The 16,662-nt window shown below is 43.1% G+C and overlaps 1 protein-coding gene across 2 annotated transcripts in view; it reads left to right on the top strand.

The window, feature by feature from the left end:
* Kif14 (kinesin family member 14) overlaps positions 1-16,662 on the top strand; it is a 72,859-nt gene that overhangs the window by 26,137 nt on the left and 30,060 nt on the right. For both annotated transcript variants that reach the window (XM_050147865.1, XM_050147864.1), the window contains exons 11-18: positions 1,256-1,428; positions 2,075-2,222; positions 2,649-2,712; positions 4,912-5,096; positions 10,284-10,386; positions 11,271-11,431; positions 12,027-12,174; positions 12,835-12,987. In XM_050147865.1, the coding sequence (XP_050003822.1) occupies positions 1,256-1,428; positions 2,075-2,222; positions 2,649-2,712; positions 4,912-5,096; positions 10,284-10,386; positions 11,271-11,431; positions 12,027-12,174; positions 12,835-12,987 (1,135 nt within the window). The remainder of the gene's footprint in view (positions 1-1,255; positions 1,429-2,074; positions 2,223-2,648; positions 2,713-4,911; positions 5,097-10,283; positions 10,387-11,270; positions 11,432-12,026; positions 12,175-12,834; positions 12,988-16,662) is intronic.

Raw genomic sequence — 16,662 nt, 5'->3', positions numbered from 1 at the left:
GTTACATTGAATCTATAGGTTCCTCTTGGTAGGATGGCTATTTTTACAATATTAATCCTACCATTAGAGATTTTTCCATCTTCTTTAGTCTTCTCCAACTTATTTCTTTAATGTCTTAAAGTTTTATTATACAAGTCTTTCACTTGTTTTAATAAATACATGATATTTTCAGTTTGCTAATGAATGTGTTGGTATGTAATCCTAACTCAAGTGGAGGACCCTTGGTGTTCAACTGGGCAAGAGCCCCATCTACAACAGCAGTATGTCTTTATAATTGGTGTATTGTTGCTCTTCTATGTTTATTTAGGTTTTCTTCTCATTAGACAGCTCTCTTTGTTCTAGAATATACTATATAGCCCAGGATGGCCTTGAACCCATGGCAGTCCTTCTGCATCAGCCTTCCAAGTGGCTCACACCATGGTCAGCTTTTCACTGCTAAATTATGATGTTATTTCTGTCTTGAAACTTAAAAGGGAGAATAGGGTTTTTTAAAAAATGACTTGAGAAGCTAGGAATAGTGAAATTCATTTTGTGATAATAAAGATATATTGAGTCTTATAGTCTCTTTTACACACAGTACAGTACGGGATGTTTATATGTTAATTCGTCATTTTCAGCATGTATTGGAAACTAACTCCTGCAGGTTATGATGGCACTAGGCGTACAGAGATGATGAAGACACACAGTCTCCTTGCTGCAGGAAATCACATCTAAAGGGAAACATCTTACTAAATAATGTTGGATCATGCATAAAGCCTATAAACAGTTTATTGTTTTATAAAGCAGTATAGAAGAAATAAGAGAAGCCAGAAGCATGGGTCAGGCATGGTAGTGATTCACGCCTATAGTCCCAGAACTTGGAGGGCCGAGGCAGGCAGATCTCTGGCAGATCTCTGTGAATTGGAGGCCAACCTGGAATAGCAAGTTTCAGCCTAGCCAAGTCTGCATTAGTGAGATCCTGTCTCAAAAAAAAAAAAAAAAAAAAAAAAAAAAAAAAAAAAAAAAAAAAAAAAAAAAAAAAAAAAAAAAAAAAAAAAAAAAAAAAAAAAAAAAAAAAAAATTTAAAAAGAAATGAGAAGAAACTGTGAGAGAAAAGAATGTATTTGTGAGATGTAAGAGGCTTTAATGGTGTGTGAGTGGAGAGTCAGTATTGTGTTGTGTGCTCTTGTCATTGGTTTGGGTTTTCTAGACAGTTTCTGCTCTAGGTGGTTATAGAAGAAAAGTCTTATTGTGCTGTTTTCCCTTCTCCTTAAAGGCTTTTAAAAGAAAGCCTGGGCGGGAATTCCAAAACAGCAATGATTGCTACCATCAGCCCTGCTGCCAGCAACATCGAGGAAACACTAAGCACACTTAGATACGCCACCCAAGCCCGCCTGATAGTCAATATCGCCAAAGTCAACGAAGATATGAATGCAAAGTTAATTAGAGGTGAGCATTAACTGAAATACTATTCACGATTTGCACAGACACGTCTGTGCACACTGTATATGCGTCTGTGTGTGGATGCACATGTGTTTGCATGCTGTATTATGGAAACCCCGGGCTAATGTTGGGAGTCTCCCTAGGTTGCTCGCCATATTTCTTATTGAGATCGTGTCTCCCAGTTGACCCCAAGCTCCCCAGTTTGTCTAAGCTGACTATCCAGCTTGCTTTGGGGAGTCCCCTGTCACTGGCTTGCAAATAGAGTGGATACAGACAGGCTGCTACACCCACCCAGCATGTGCATGGGTGCTATCCCCATTCTCAGGAATGCACAAGAAGCATTTTACCAAGGGAGCCATCTCCGCAGTCCCGTTTTCTCAATTACAAAAGATATCATTCTGCAATTTAGATTTATTAAATTCTAATTCCAATCTCACTGTATATGGTTTTTAAGAGAACTATTTTTTCCACACCTATTTGCTCATACATCCTAGTTGTAAACCCGACGGTGATGGAGGAAGGTGGCATACCGTGAGAAAAAGAGGAGGCCGAGAGGGAAGTCAGAGAAAAGGCTAAGGAAGAGGGGGCAGCAAGTGGAATCAGCCTTTTCCAGAGGTGGTTGTTCATCACGTGTCTCTTTATGAATCTTCAGAACTGAAAGCAGAAATTGAGAAGTTAAAAGCTGCTCAGAGGAACAACCGGAATATTGATCCTGAACGGTATAGACTCTGCCGACAAGAGATAACATCCTTGCGGATGAAGCTGCATCAGCAGGAGAGAGACATGGCAGAGCTGCAAAGGTGAGTGCCCCCGGAACCAGAGCCATGGAATGTGTTCCTGCAGACTAGACTGGGAGGGGGGCCAGAGAGCATTGGATCTCTCTCCACCTCCTTTAGAAAGGAGCAGCTTGTTTGCCATGGTCCTTTTTTGTTTATTTGTCTGTTTCTTTCTTTCTTTAGTTTTCTTTTCTCTTTTTTGAGATAGGATTTCTCTGTGTAACAGTCCTTACTGTCCTGGAACTCACTGTGTAGCCCAGGCTGGCCTCGAACTCACAGAGATCTGACAGCTTCTGCCTCCCAACTGCTGGGAGTAGGGGTGTGCACCACCTCTGCCTAGCCAGTTGTTCTTTTGAAATGCTATTATTCCGCAAGCTTTGCAGATGTTCTTTTGATTTTGGTTTTACATAAATGAATGTTTTAACTTCAATATTTTCTTTTTTTGGAAAGAGTATGGAAAGAAAAGTTCGAACAAGCTGAGAAAAGAAAACTTCAAGAGACAAAGGAGTTACAGGTATCATTTCAATTTCCTAAACTAATTTGAAGTAGAAAAAGTACACCTGTAAATTTCATTTTTTATCTTTATCATATAATAACTCTGTACAGAGAAATACGTAAAGATAGTTAACATAAAGAATTGTTAGAGACCAAGGGCTAAAGCTGGGAGGTTTAAAAATGCCAACCACAAAGGCACTGTTGCTTTCTCCACTTGTGACCCGTGCCTGTTCCAGGAATCAGGCCTGTGTCTGCCCCACCTAAGCAGCCTTCCCGCACAGGCTCTGTCCAGGTGGCCAGACCAGTGCTATCTCCTGGGCATGGCAGCCAAGTTCACAGTGCTGGGGCTGCCACAGTTGGTGTGGCTGGTGTGTCAGGAGCCATTCCGCCAGGCAGCAGCTCTTATCCTACTCCGTTCTGGGTTGTACCCTGTCTGAGGCATAGGGCTCTTCTCTTTGATGGTTGCCTGTCTTATCCTCTCCATCATGGAGGCTCTAAGGATCACTAGCTGTCCCTGCGGCTGCCGGAGCTGGTGTGTGCTGAACTTTAGAACTAAAACAAAAGAATCAGGATGGGGGAGCATTTAGATCTAGGTTGTGATTGTGTGGAGCCTCCAAATGCAGGGACTGTAGTCATGTGCCACTACACCCAAATGAACTTTTCCTCTTCTCGTGGGTTCTTCTAGTAACAACATGAAAGGTGGATTGGAAGAAGGAAGGGCCAGTGTTTAGAAAGACAGACATTAGGAGCTGCTGGTGTAGTTAAGGCAAGAGATAGGGAGAGCTTGGAGCGAGGGCAGGGGTGGTAGTGGAGGAGGTGTTCAGGAGGAGTGGGGAAAAGGATTGTTGTCTTTATTTTCATTTCTTAAGTATGTGTATATATATTTTAAATAAGTGCATATATTACATATATATGTAATATGGCGTGCATGCCATAGCAATCATTTGGAGGTCAGAGGGCAATTGTGTGGAGGTGATTCTCTCCCTCCATCCTTCCAATCTGGCTTGGGTTCTGGAGAGTCTGAGCTGGGGTCAGGTTTGTGCAGCAGCACCTTTACGGAGCCGTGTCACCAGGTCTGGGATAACTGATTTCGGATGTTGGGATAGTAGAAGTGGAAGTCAAGAGCATTTCCACGTTATAGAAATGTAAGTATTGTAGGCCACTGAAGTGTGGGGTGGGGGAGCAGAGGACAGTTGATTGGACAATAACTAGAAGAAGAATAGAGCCACACATAGGACTCTGAAAATGAGAATTGTCTGGGGTCAGTGGAGAGTTAACGAGAAAGATACCCATTGTTGATTCCCACCTACACACACACACACACACACACACACACACACACACATATTCAGAGTTCTTTGGGAATGTCCAGGGCATCTTAATAGAAGAGACAGAATTTTCTGGGCGTGGTGGTCCATGCCTCTAACTCCAACATTTTGAGACTGAGTTTGAAACCAGCTTGGAGCACATAGTTACAGGTCAGCCTGAATTATACAAGAAAAAAACAAAACAACAAAAGTGGGGAGATTTGAGGTTGGGTAAGATTTTGTCAGATGAGACCAAAGTGTTGTAGAAGGGAAAGCGTATGAGAGGAGAAGAGGCCAAGGGGTTTGGATGGTGTAGTAAGTAAATAAGGAAAGGAGAGACACTGGTTTACTGCGGTCTTGATTTCCAGGCTAAGCAATTTTAGTCTTTACTCTTTAGGAAGTGAAAAGCTCTTGGAAGTATTTGACAGGGAGTTGAGGATGGAACAAGGGAAATAGCCAACAGGGCACTCCAGAGGCTGCTGCAGGGATTCTGGTGTGAGTCCATTTAAGGTGGAGCTGATGAAATTGAACAGAACTGGTCCCCTCTAAGGCGGCATAGAATCAAGCTGGTAATGATGGGTTGATGTGACTGTGAAGAAAGAGCTTCAGAATTTAGGAGTGTAATGGTGACAGGCATAGAGAAACCACAAAGGAGGGCATCCAACAGCGAGCAGTATGTGCGTGCACACGCTCGTACACACACTTGTGTACAAGTACATGTATGTGTATGCTCGGGACTAAAAGCAGGGCACTTCACATGCATGTACTCTACCACTGGACTTCAAGCTCAGTGAATCTGTTATGCGCTAAAACTCTATCAAAAGTGACCCTAATATTTAACATAGACCCTTCTTTCAGGAGAGTTTAATAATTTCATGCCGTAGTTAAGATTTTCTTTTCACTTCTACCAGAAAGCAGGAGTTACGTTTCAAATGGACAACCATTTGCCAAACCTTGTCAATCTCAATGAAGACCCACAGTTGTCAGAGATGCTACTCTACATGGTGAAAGAAGGCATCACTACAGTTGGGAAGTATAAGCCAGACTCAAGCCACGACATCCAGTTATCCGGAGTGCTGATTGCGGATGACCACTGGTATGTCAGTCTCCTGCAAGCCACTGCCTGTTCATTGTCAATGGGGTCTTGTTCACGGGGCATTGTCTATAAAAGGCGTTCGTTCCTACTGATTCTTCTCAATACTTCTCCAACCCCTTCCTACCCCCTACACTTTGGCTTTTTTGAGACAGAGTTTCTCTGTGTAGCCTGGCTGTCGTGGAACTTACTCTGTAGACCAGGCTGGCCTTAAGCTCAGAGATTCCCTTGCATCTGCGTTCTGAGTGCTGGGATTAAAGGCATGCACCACCATGCCTCTCACCCTTTCTTTAAGAGAGAAAAACTCTGAATGTGTTTAACGACAACAGAAGAGTTACTTTCACTGTAAGGTTCAGCGTAATGCACTGTGGTACTTGATCTGCTGATTAAAGGGTACTTCTGTTCTTAGAATTAGAATGGGATGCGTGAAGTAAACTATCCGTCTTATATGTAAGATGTTTTGGTTGGATTGATAATTTTTTTTGTTTTATGTAAGTTTGTTCACATGAATGGAATGATCTCTCTCACACACACACATACATACACATATATTGCTGGGATAATTGTATTTGTGAACATTTTTGACTTTATGTTGTATTTTCAAGTTTTATCCATTTCAAGATTCTTATTTTCACTGGTGTGAAGTATTCCATTATCTGAATTTATCTTGGATCATTGCAGTTAATTTTGTTGACAGGCATTTGAGCTCTCACAGTATTCCCTTAAGTATTACCAGTCAAATGGGTGGGTCATTTTGCGCTGCTGGTAGAGAAATCATAGGCGAACAGAAGCTTTTCTAGTGCAGGCCTTGGCAGTGAGCGCAGCAGCAGGCCGTGCGGTGGTGGGGTGGCAGCAGGTGGCACCCATAGTCTTAGGGCTCCTATTTAGGATTCAGATGGTGGGACCCTGACCTCTACGAGTGTTACAGGTCTGTGTAGTCCTAGCCCTTGGCCACAGCTGTCATTGCAGCTTCTGGGCAGGCCTAGGTATTGGGACTCCCTAGCCCTTGACAGTGGCCACTGTTAGTGACTCCCACGCCTGGGGTGTCTGAACCTCCTGATTCTCTTCCAGCCACCAGGGTCTGCGGCATCACTGGCTCTTTACAGTCTGGTTTCCTTCTTCAGCCTTAGAGTTTTGTCCTCTATCTCTATCCCTCCTTTTTAGACAGTTGTGGACGGGTGTCTGCACCAATCACAATAGACCTTCATGTGAGTATTTGTGTTTGCACCAATCACAGAGACGCTTCTGTAGCACCACTCAGCTCTGTAGGTCAGCAGGAGAAGGGCTCCCTACCTTGCTTAGAAGGAAATGATTGCTGAAGTTCACCAAGGTTTTGGCTAAGGCTGCAGTTTCAAGAGTGTCTTAGTCACAGATCTGTTGTCGTGATGAAACACCTTGACCAAGGCAACTTATAAAAGGAAGTACTTGAGGTCTTGCCTACAGTTACAGAGCATTGGGCATCACGGCCGGGGGCATGGCACCTGCCTGCTGTAGCTTAGAGCTTTCTTCTTGATTCACAGGCAGCAGGCTAAGAGAGGGGACCAGACTGAGCCTTGTGTGGTCTTTTAGAACCTCAAAGCCCTCTCCCAGGGACACACCTCTGATGGAGGAAGGTCATTGGCTAATAAAGAAACTGGCTTGGCCCATTTTATTGGTTAGAATATAGGTGGGTGGAGTAAACAGAAGAGAATGCTGGGAGGAAGAGGAAGTGAGGTCAGAAGTAATGCAGCTCCTCTCAGAGCCAGATGCCTCAGACAGAGAACCATGGCTCCGCTCTCCCAAGCAGATGCACGCAATGAAGCTCCTCTGACCCAGGATGGATGTAGGCTAGAATCTTCCCGGTAAGCGCACCTTGGGGTGTTTACACAGATGATTAGAAATGGGCTAAATTAATATGTGAGAATTAGCCTAGAAGAGGCTAGATAGAAATGGGTCAAGCAGTCTTTAAATGAATACAATTTGTGTGTTGTTATTTCGGGGCATAAGCTAGCAAGCGGCTGGGGTGTTGGGGATGCAGCCCCGCCGCTCCTATTTCAACACACTTCCCCCTAATTCTTCCTAAACAGTCCACCATCAGGGAACCAAACATTCAAATACATGAGCCTATAAGGCATCGTTCTCATTCAGACACCACAAGGAGTGATAGCAGTCAGCTGTAATCATCAAGTAGTTTTATCAGTGTCTGGCATGTCCACAATGGCTGGTGCTAACATAGGATATGGTCTGGCTGGTTTAGACTGATGGTCCTTTTGCTTAAGGCAGCCAGGGTGACAAAGGGGATTCCAGTAGCTGCTAATTAATCATACTGCCCTGTCCCCTAGCATCTTTGCTGATTACAGGAGGGTGAACATCAGGAATGCTAGGATAAGGCCTTAAAGAACTCCTCATTAACACCAGTAGTGATCCTATCTGTGCTTTTACATGATTAACACTGTCCTAGGCCCCCAGGGAATGGGGCTTGCCCTTGGTGCTTTCCCAGGTATGCTTGTGACTCCTGACTCAATGGTAGTTTGTCCAGGACAGGTCCCTGAATGGTAAACCCCACTGACCCAAAGGGTATGCGGGGAAACTGGTAGGAACTAGGGAGTTCTGAGCTATGAGAACATACGTGCTGTTTAAATAGGATGACATTTTCATTATGCTATGGTAAATATTTTAAAATTTAAAAAGCATGTATAGAGATATTATGCTCTGGGAAATGTGCGTGTTCAATCCTACCAAGTGCTTTCAGATTGTTGTCCAAAATTATTATCCATTTTTATCACCGTTGTCCCTGAAAATATTTGTTACTACTACACATCGTCAGCTACTGAACACAAAGTAGCATCTCACTGATTCATTTTGCATGTTTCTGGTTAATGGTGCTGTGCCTCTTTTACTTGCCTGTCTATGTATGTCCTCTCTCAGTTTTTCTTAATAATTTTCAGGCATTCTTTACATATTCTGGGTTCTAGTATTTTGTAGTTTTATGTATTGCAAGCATCTTTCCCCGCTAGTATGAGTCATCTTTATTGTTATGTTATATTGATTAAAGTTCTTTGTTTTAGTGCCTGGCATTAATTTTTTACTTTATATGATTGCCAATTTCATATTTTGTTTAAAAAAGAATGATTCATCTAGACCCAGTGGCACAAACCACCTGCACTTTCTTTGAAGACTGAGGCAGGAGAATAGCAAATGCAAGGCCAGTCTGGGCTTCAAAATGAGTTCAAGGACAACCTGGGGCCTTAGTGAGACCCTATCTCAAAAGAAAAAGTGAAAAAGAGGGAGGCTGAAGGTATTAACTCAGTGGTAGAATTCTTGCATAAGATATGCTGGGTTCTATCCCAAGTAACACACACACACACACACACACACACACACACACACACACACTGACATCATACAGATGTTTTCCTTTCTTTTCCTCTAGATTTTTGAAGTTCTGTGTGAGCTAGAGATCAAAACTAATTACTGTATGAGTAATCATAGAGAATCCAGTTCTTGTGAACCTTATACTGAGTGTTTTATTGTTTCTCTTGTGACTATTTATAAAAACATGGGAGTCTGTTCTAACACTGTATGGCTCTGATTACCCGCGTTTCATAATGAGTCCTTTAATTTGGTAGGGCACGTACGTTTTTCAGGCTCTTTTGCTATACTGGTAATTATTTTATATAACAAATAAGTATGGCATCATTTCATCAGCGGCAAAGATGCAGAACTAAGCCAAAGAATGTGGGGCCTGGGGTGGGGAGGTGGGGGGGGGGGCAGGAAGTCTGTCGCTCACCTTGAGCTCTCTCCTGCCCATTTAGTAGACTAGTCAGTGTGTGTCTCACTCACTGGACCATGGTGCTCAGGAGGAGAACTGCGTTCACATCTGTCTTCACCGTGGGCTCAGTGAGTGAAGACTTCGGTGCTCATTCAGTCCCACGTCAAGGACCAGATGAGCGCTGCGTGCTTGGTGGGAGGAATTCTCTTCGAACCTCAGGGACTGGCATGCAGGATGAGGTGTGTGGGGTGGTGTTGATAAGGAAGAGGAGGCCCTGCCCTGATGAAGGACTCAGGGAAAGGAAGATGCCAATCTGGTTGTCTACAGAAACAGGTTCATGTGGAGGACAGTGGCCTGTGAAGGAGACTGGTGTCCGGGACTCTGACTGCTGTCTGCTGACCTCTGCTGGCAGAGTAGATGGAAGTAAGAGAGGGAAGACAGACGGCTTAAAATTAGCTGGTTTAAACAGTCTCCTGACGGGAGAGGCACACCCCCAGCAGTGAGCTGTTTTCTCAGCTGTGTTTTGGGGGGATGTTTTAATTCAACATTATTCCATAATTACAAATATTGGAGCCTAATCAATGCTAAAGGTCTTGAGAGAGGACTTGGTTTTTGCTGTAGTTTTTTTTTTTTTTTTAATAATGTATTGATTTTTATGTGCATTGCTGTTTGGCCTACATATATGTTTGTGTGAGAGTGTCAGATCTTAGAGTTACAGACAGGTGTGAGCTGCCATGTGTCCTCTGGTAGGACAGTCAGTCCTCTTAACCACTGAGCCATCCCCTTGCTGTGGTTTTCTGCTTCTGTCTGTGAAATTTCCTACTTTCTGACTAGGAACATCTGCCCAGGGTGTGTGACATTTGTAACTGCTTCCTCCCATCTCCCCATCAAGGTCTGTTTAGTTAGATGGCTAAGGGTGTGCTTTTGTCTCCCTGCTTCCCCCCGGGCACTACGGCACTACGGCAATACGGCAATACGGCACTACGGCACTCCTCCGTTAGGAACGCCCATTGATAGCACCAGTGATGCACGCAGGTGCAAAACCAGAAGCTTAGCAAAATCAGAACACATAAAAACGCTCTCTCGGAGTAACCGTTATCAATATTTGATTGGTTTTTTCCCTTTGAACTTTTTTTTGTGTATGTTTTTCATTTTTAGGGAAGGTTTGTTTTAGTGGTTTTTTCCCACCAGAAATTAATCAAAATATAGTGAAACTTCCTCCTACACTGGCAGATACAATTGCTAAGGGTGCTGGTGTTTGTTTTGTTTTTCACCAACTTCAGAGTATAGCTGGAGGAAAAATAAAATAATTTAAAATTACTATTGCTATAAATTGGTATGAACTTATTACCAAAGAAATAATCTAAGCAGATTTATCCTCTCATCTTTTCTTTTTAGCATATCCTGTAATTATGATGGTGTACTTTTTATTTTAACAGTACCATCAGAAACTTTGGAGGAACAGTGAGTATTGTCCCAGCTGGAGAAGCAAAGACATATGTAAACGGGATGCACATTTCGGAGCCCACAGTATTGCATCATGTAAGTCGACAGGGGCTACAGTTGGTGTTCATGTTTTCTCCTCCTAAGTCACGGCACTCACCTACACCCGTGTTTTCTCTGAGTCACTAATCTGAATTGAGAACTTTCCCATTTCAAGAGTTTTGTTGATTGATTGATTTCCTTTGTACAAAGAGAAGCTACAGTGGTGTGAACAGGATTCACTGCTGGCACCATCGTCGTGTGTCCTGTGAAGACCTGGGCTTAGGAATCAAGTCATGGGCGGGGGCTGAAATCCTCACTCTGTCTGTCCCCGGGCTGTGACCTTTGTCAAGTTACCAAACTAGATGATTGAATAAGACCGCCTAGTTAGGATGCTTTTGGAGTGCTATTAACAGCTATCTCAGGAGATCTGGCTTAAACTGCTGCAGGCAAACCCACAAATATGATCATTTTCTATGAATTCTACTTTTCAGGGATAGTAAAGAATTAAATTAAAATAATTCATGTATAGTTTTACACCATTGCTTGCAAAAAGTAGGTACTTAGTGTCAGCTGTTATTAGAAAAGTCTGGGTGTTTAGATCCCTCTTTCCAACATCGGAATGATATGTGGCTCAGGAGTTGTTGTGGGATGTAATGAGATGTTTATCATATATACACACCATGCTTATAATTGTAAATTACTTAACAATATTTGACATATGAAAAAAATTTAACAAATGTGATGGTTGCTATGATTTTAATGTCTATCATCAATAATACTGTGTCATCTTGAATTGTGCAGTTAAACACTAAAACTATATCTCACATAGAAAACCATTGTCAATATTTTATTGTTTTTTCATTTTTTTTTTATTTTTAGGAAAAGTTTGTAATTTTTTCATTTAGACTCACTTTAAATCATACATTTTTCCTGTGTTTCAGGGTGATCGGGTGATTCTTGGTGGAGATCACTATTTTAGATTTAATCACCCAGTGGAAGTCCAGAAAGGGCTAAGACCGTCAAGTAGACAAACTCTCACAAGCGAAGGTCCAAAAGATTTTGAGTTTGCCAAAAATGAGTTACTTATGGCACAGAGATCACAGTAAGTGTCATCACTGATGCGAAGTGTGTGTGTGTACGCGAGGAAAGTGTGTGTCAGAGTTAAATGTTCATAGGACACAGCCTAGTTCAGAGACCCTGACATACTGTACAGACTAAAGTGGAAAAGCAGCCATGTCCTAAGTCAGTGGATTGTCAGGTACAGAGCGTGCAGAAGGCCAGCCTGGGATCTGTCTCGGAAAGAGTCTATCATGAGTTAAAATGGAATCAGGGCATTGTTAACTTAACCTAAAATACCTTAGTTTGTTCACTCTGCTAACTACAATATTTGCTAAGATGTTTGCTATAATTTTTATATGATATATTTTCTTTACTCACTGGAAAATGTATTAATTTAAATATCAGGCATCTGCAATAATAACTAAACTGGGAATAATGATATTTTCATCTTGCTCTATTTTTTGTATGGACACAATTCAAAACCAATGGAAAAAATCTGAAAACACTGTAGAGAGAATACCAAAAATTAAGTATTCACATTTAAATGTTATTTTAATATGAAACATTTTAATATAACTGAAGACTGCTTAGGTATATAAAATATTCTCTGTCCTAAAAACTATCTTGCTATTTTATAGGCTTGAAGCAGAAATAAAAGATGCTCAGCTGAAGGCAAAGGAAGAAATGATGCAAGGAATTCAAATTGCCAAAGAAATGGCTCAGCAAGAGCTTTCTTCCCAAAAAGCTGCTTATGAAAGCAGAATCCGAGCCCTGGAAGCAGAACTGGTAAGAAGCGGCATTTGCCTTTTCTCTGATAGTTTCCTCTAGTGCGGTGGGGCTAAAATGGATTACCTCCAGGATGGCGCTTAACGGGTTAGTGCATTCAGCCCTATGTTGGTGGGCAGGAGTCTCTTTTCCTCTCCTGGCAGCCAAGTTCACCCACACAGCCTTGAACCTGCGGTGTGTGTGGTGCACGTCCCAGCACTGGAGTGGTGGAGGCAGGAGGATCGGGAGTTCAGGGACATCTTCAGTCACACAGCAAGTTCAAGGCCAGCCTGGGGTAGCAGTGAGACACTCTCCAGAGGAGTGTCTGACACTACTAGGGCTAGAGCGACACGTTTCCAGGGAACAAGTTAATGGTAGATCATGGCTGCTGGGGGAGGAAATAGACCGCTGCACACCAGTACAGGAGGTGTGGTTCCTCGGGCTGACCTAGTGCCAACCTTTCTGCCCCAATAACCCAGTTTAGAGGGTGTGTTGGACTGGTGACATTCGTGTTTGGTTAGAGTACTTGACCTGAGTGAAGTAAAAGGCTCCAGGACAACTTTGCTGTGCTTGAATCCTTGCTCAGTCATTACAAGGGGCAATTTTATACCCTAGGACCACTGCTTTTTTTAAATTGCTTTGCACTTTGCATGAGGTAATTCTCGTTAATGTTGTTTAAAGAGGGAAGAGTCTCAAAGGAAGAAAATGGAGGAAATAAATAACCAAAAGGCTAATGACAAAATTGAGGAGTTGGAAAAGGCAAAGCAGCATCTTGAACAGGAAGTGTATGTGAACAAAAGGCGGCTGGAGATGGAGACTTTGGCTACAAAGCAGGTGACTTCATGTCTGAGCCGACACTGCTGTTCTGAGGGGGAACTACCTTTATGAAAGATTCACAAGGTCTGGATGGGAATGGTTCCCACGAGTGCAAGCCTCTGCCCTGGTTCTGCTCATACACCATCCCCAAACACTTTGGAAAGCATACAACCTTTTTTTTTTTTTTAAGTTCAATTCTTATTTTTTCTTTTCTTGTGTCTACAACTGCCTGTCATCAGTCATGCTAAATTACATATATATGGAAATGGTAGAAGGGCCTAAAATGTAGTAGGAAGAAAAGGAAGGCCTTTATGTTGGATCACATCCTGATAGAGCTTTGGTTCCTAGGAGAACTCAGGGGTGGGGCGTTTCATACATACTTCTATCTCGAGGGGGACAAAGGCAGTCTCCTGGGGCCCTTGTGAAACAGCCAAGTCCACAAAACAAAGATAAAACCGGAGCATTCGTGTGTTAATGTCTTCAGGCACTTTGCTAACATTTTTTTTTTTTTTGCATTTCCTTCTCTCCAGATTGGTGGCTTTTTAAAGATTTATTTATTTTATGTATATGAATTTTTGTCTGCATGTCTGTGTGTTTGTATCACAAGTATGCTTGGTGCCCAAAGAGGGTGTCACATCCCCTAGAACTGGAGTTACAGATGGTTGTTCACCACCATGTGGGTGCTGGGAACCAAGCCCAAGTTCTCTGAAAGAGCAGCCAGTGCTCTTAACTGCTGAGATGTCTCTCCAGCTCCACACTGGTTCTTGGAGTGTGTTCCCTGGATGAGAAGCATCGATTTCTTCTAGGATCCTCTTAGAAATGCAAATTGTGGGCTGGAGAGATAGCCTGGAATTCACGTGCAGACCAGGCTGGTCTCAGACTCTGCCGCCCAAGTGCTAAGTTTAGAGGTGTGCACCACACTGCCCATCAGTTCCTCGTTTCTTGATCTTAAGGTTTATCTCAAGTAGTAGCCTTATTTTCTCTTTTTCCAAGTTTGTGGGATGAGGAAGAGCAGAGCTGAGGTCTGAGGTGGAAGAAAACACTCCTAGTCACTCGATCACTAACAGTACAATGTGCTGGGCGCACACTGCCTGTTAACTTGGGTGGACACAGCAGAAGATAAACAGCCATTTGCATCCTGGGAAATACTATTTAGTTCATGCCTTTAACTTTAGCCAACAAATGCTGTTATTGTCCATTTTGAGCAGTTACCCCCCCCACCCCTTTTTACTCCTGAAGATTCTTTACTCACCAGAAATAAGAAGAAAAAATATTAATCTATGTCATCAAAAATTCCTTATAATGGGCCAGTGAAATGGCTCAGCAGGTGAAGAGCTTGCCACACAAACCTGGTGACCCGAGTGTGATCCTGGAACCCACATAAGGTAGAAGGAGAGAACTGACTTTATACAGTTGTCCTCCAACCTCCACACTTACACTTGGCATATGTACCCCCACAATCATATAGACTTGATAATGATAAATGAATTTTTAGAATCCAAGGAATTTTATGAGGAAAATCATTAAGAAAGTTTATAAATTGATTTTTTAAAAAATTTTGTGTTTAATAAGATATGTTAGCCATGTATTCCTAATGAAATGAGTACAATAGGGTGCCATTTCATCACAGTGTTACAGCGAACAACACATGGTATGCATGTATGTGTGCTCCTGTGCACTCAGTATGTATGTGTGTGTGCTCCTGTGCACTCAGTATGTATGTGTGTGTGCTCTCCTGTGCACTCAGTATGTGTGTGTGTGCTCCTGTGCACTCAGTATGTGTGTGTGTGTGTGCTCCTGTGCACTCAGTATGCATGTGTGTGTGCTCCTGTGCACTCAGTATGTGTGTGTGTGTGCTCCTGTGCACTCAGTGTGCATGTGTGTGTGCTCCTGTGCACTCAGTATGTATGTGTGTGTGTGCTCCTGTGCACTCAGTATGTGTGTGTGTGCTCCTGTGCACTCAGTATGTGTGTGTGTGTGTGCTCCTGTGCACTCAGTATGCATGTGTGTGTGCTCCTGTGCACTCAGTATGTGTGTGTGTGTGCTCCTGTGCACTCAGTGTGCATGTGTGTGTGCTCCTGTGCACTCAGTATGTATGTGTGTGTGTGCTCCTGTGCACTCAGTATGTGTGTGTGTGCTCCTGTGCACTCAGTATGTGTGTGTGTGTGCTCCTGTGCACTCAGTATGTGTGTGTGCTCCTGTGCACTCAGTTTGTGTGTGTGTCCTTCTGTGCACTCAGTATGTGTGTGCGCTCCTGTGCACTCAGTTTGTGTGTGTGCTTCTGTGCACTCAGTATGTGTGTGTGTGCTCCTGTGCACTCAGTTTGTGTGTGTGCTCCTGTGCACTCAGTATGTGTGTGTGTGCTCCTGTGCACTCAGTATGTGTGTGTGCTCCTGTGCACTCAGTTTGTGTGTGTGTTCTTCTGTGCACTCAGTATGTGTGTGCGCTCCTGTGCACTCAGTTTGTGTGTGTGCTTCTGTGCACTCAGTATGTGTGTGTGTGCTCCTGTGCACTCAGTATGCATGTGTGTGTGCTCCTGTGCACTCAGTATGTATGTGTGTGTGTGCTCCTGTGCACTCAGTATGTATGTATGTATGTGTGTGCTCCTGTGCACTCAGTATGTATGTGTGTGTGTGCTCCTGTGCACTCAGTATGTATGTGTGTGTGTGCTCCTGTGCACTCAGTATGTATGTATGTGTGTGTGTGCTCCTGTGCACTCAGTATGTATGTGTGTGTGTGCTCCTGTGCACTCAGTGTGTATGTGTGTGTGTGCTCCTGTGCACTCAGTTTGTGTGTGTGCTCCTGTGCACTCAGTATGTGTGTGTGTGCTCCTGTGCACTCAGTATGTGTGTGTGTCCTTCTGTGCACTCAGTATGTGTGTGTGTTCCTGTGCACTCAGTATGTGTGTGTGCTCCTGTGCACTCAGTTTGTGTGTGTGTGCTCCTGTGCACTCAGTTTGTGTGTGTATGTGCTCCTGTACACTTAGTATGTGTGTGTGTATCCTTCTGTGCACTCACTATGCATGTGTGTGTGCTCCTGTGCACTCAGTATGTATATGTCCTTCTGTGCACTAAGTATGTATGTGTGTGTATGTCCTTCTGTGCACTCATGCCTACCCATGTGGGCATATGCAGAGGCCAGAGGTTGACACCAGATGTCTTCCTCGGTCTCTTCTCTTCCTTATTTATGGAGACAGGGTTGTTCACTGAACTTGCTGATTTGGGCAGGACTGGCTAGCCAGTGAGCTCCAGATATCAACTGTCTGCTTCACACGGTGCCAGAGTTACATCTGCTATAACTCCGAATCCCAAATTTTATGTGGCTGCTTCATACTGTGTCACAAGTATTTTGCCTGCTGAGATACTTCCCCAGCCCCTATTAATCCTTTTTTAAAAACACTTATTTTATTTCTGTGTATATGTTATGGTGTATATGTGGGGACCAGAGGACAGCTTTTGGGATTGATTCTCTCTTTCCACCATATGGCATCCCAGGGAAAAAAACTCATCAAATGTTGGTGGCAAGTGCCATTTTGCTGGCTCGATTAATCTGCTTTTTCAAAATGTTTTCTTGTATATTTGTAAGATAAATAACACAATGTTATAAGGTGTATATAAACACAAAATAGCTAGAATGGTGAAGCAAATGACCATCTCCAATGTCTCTGATTTTATAAATTCTCTCTTTGCATAT

The sequence above is a fragment of the Alexandromys fortis genome, unplaced genomic scaffold (assembly GCF_014885135.2).
Source record: "Alexandromys fortis isolate MF-2015 unplaced genomic scaffold, M_Fortis_MF-2015_v1.1 scaffold_58, whole genome shotgun sequence".
Classification (NCBI taxonomy): Eukaryota; Metazoa; Chordata; class Mammalia; order Rodentia; family Cricetidae; genus Alexandromys; species Alexandromys fortis.
This window is presented reverse-complemented; position numbering and strand designations above follow the sequence as displayed.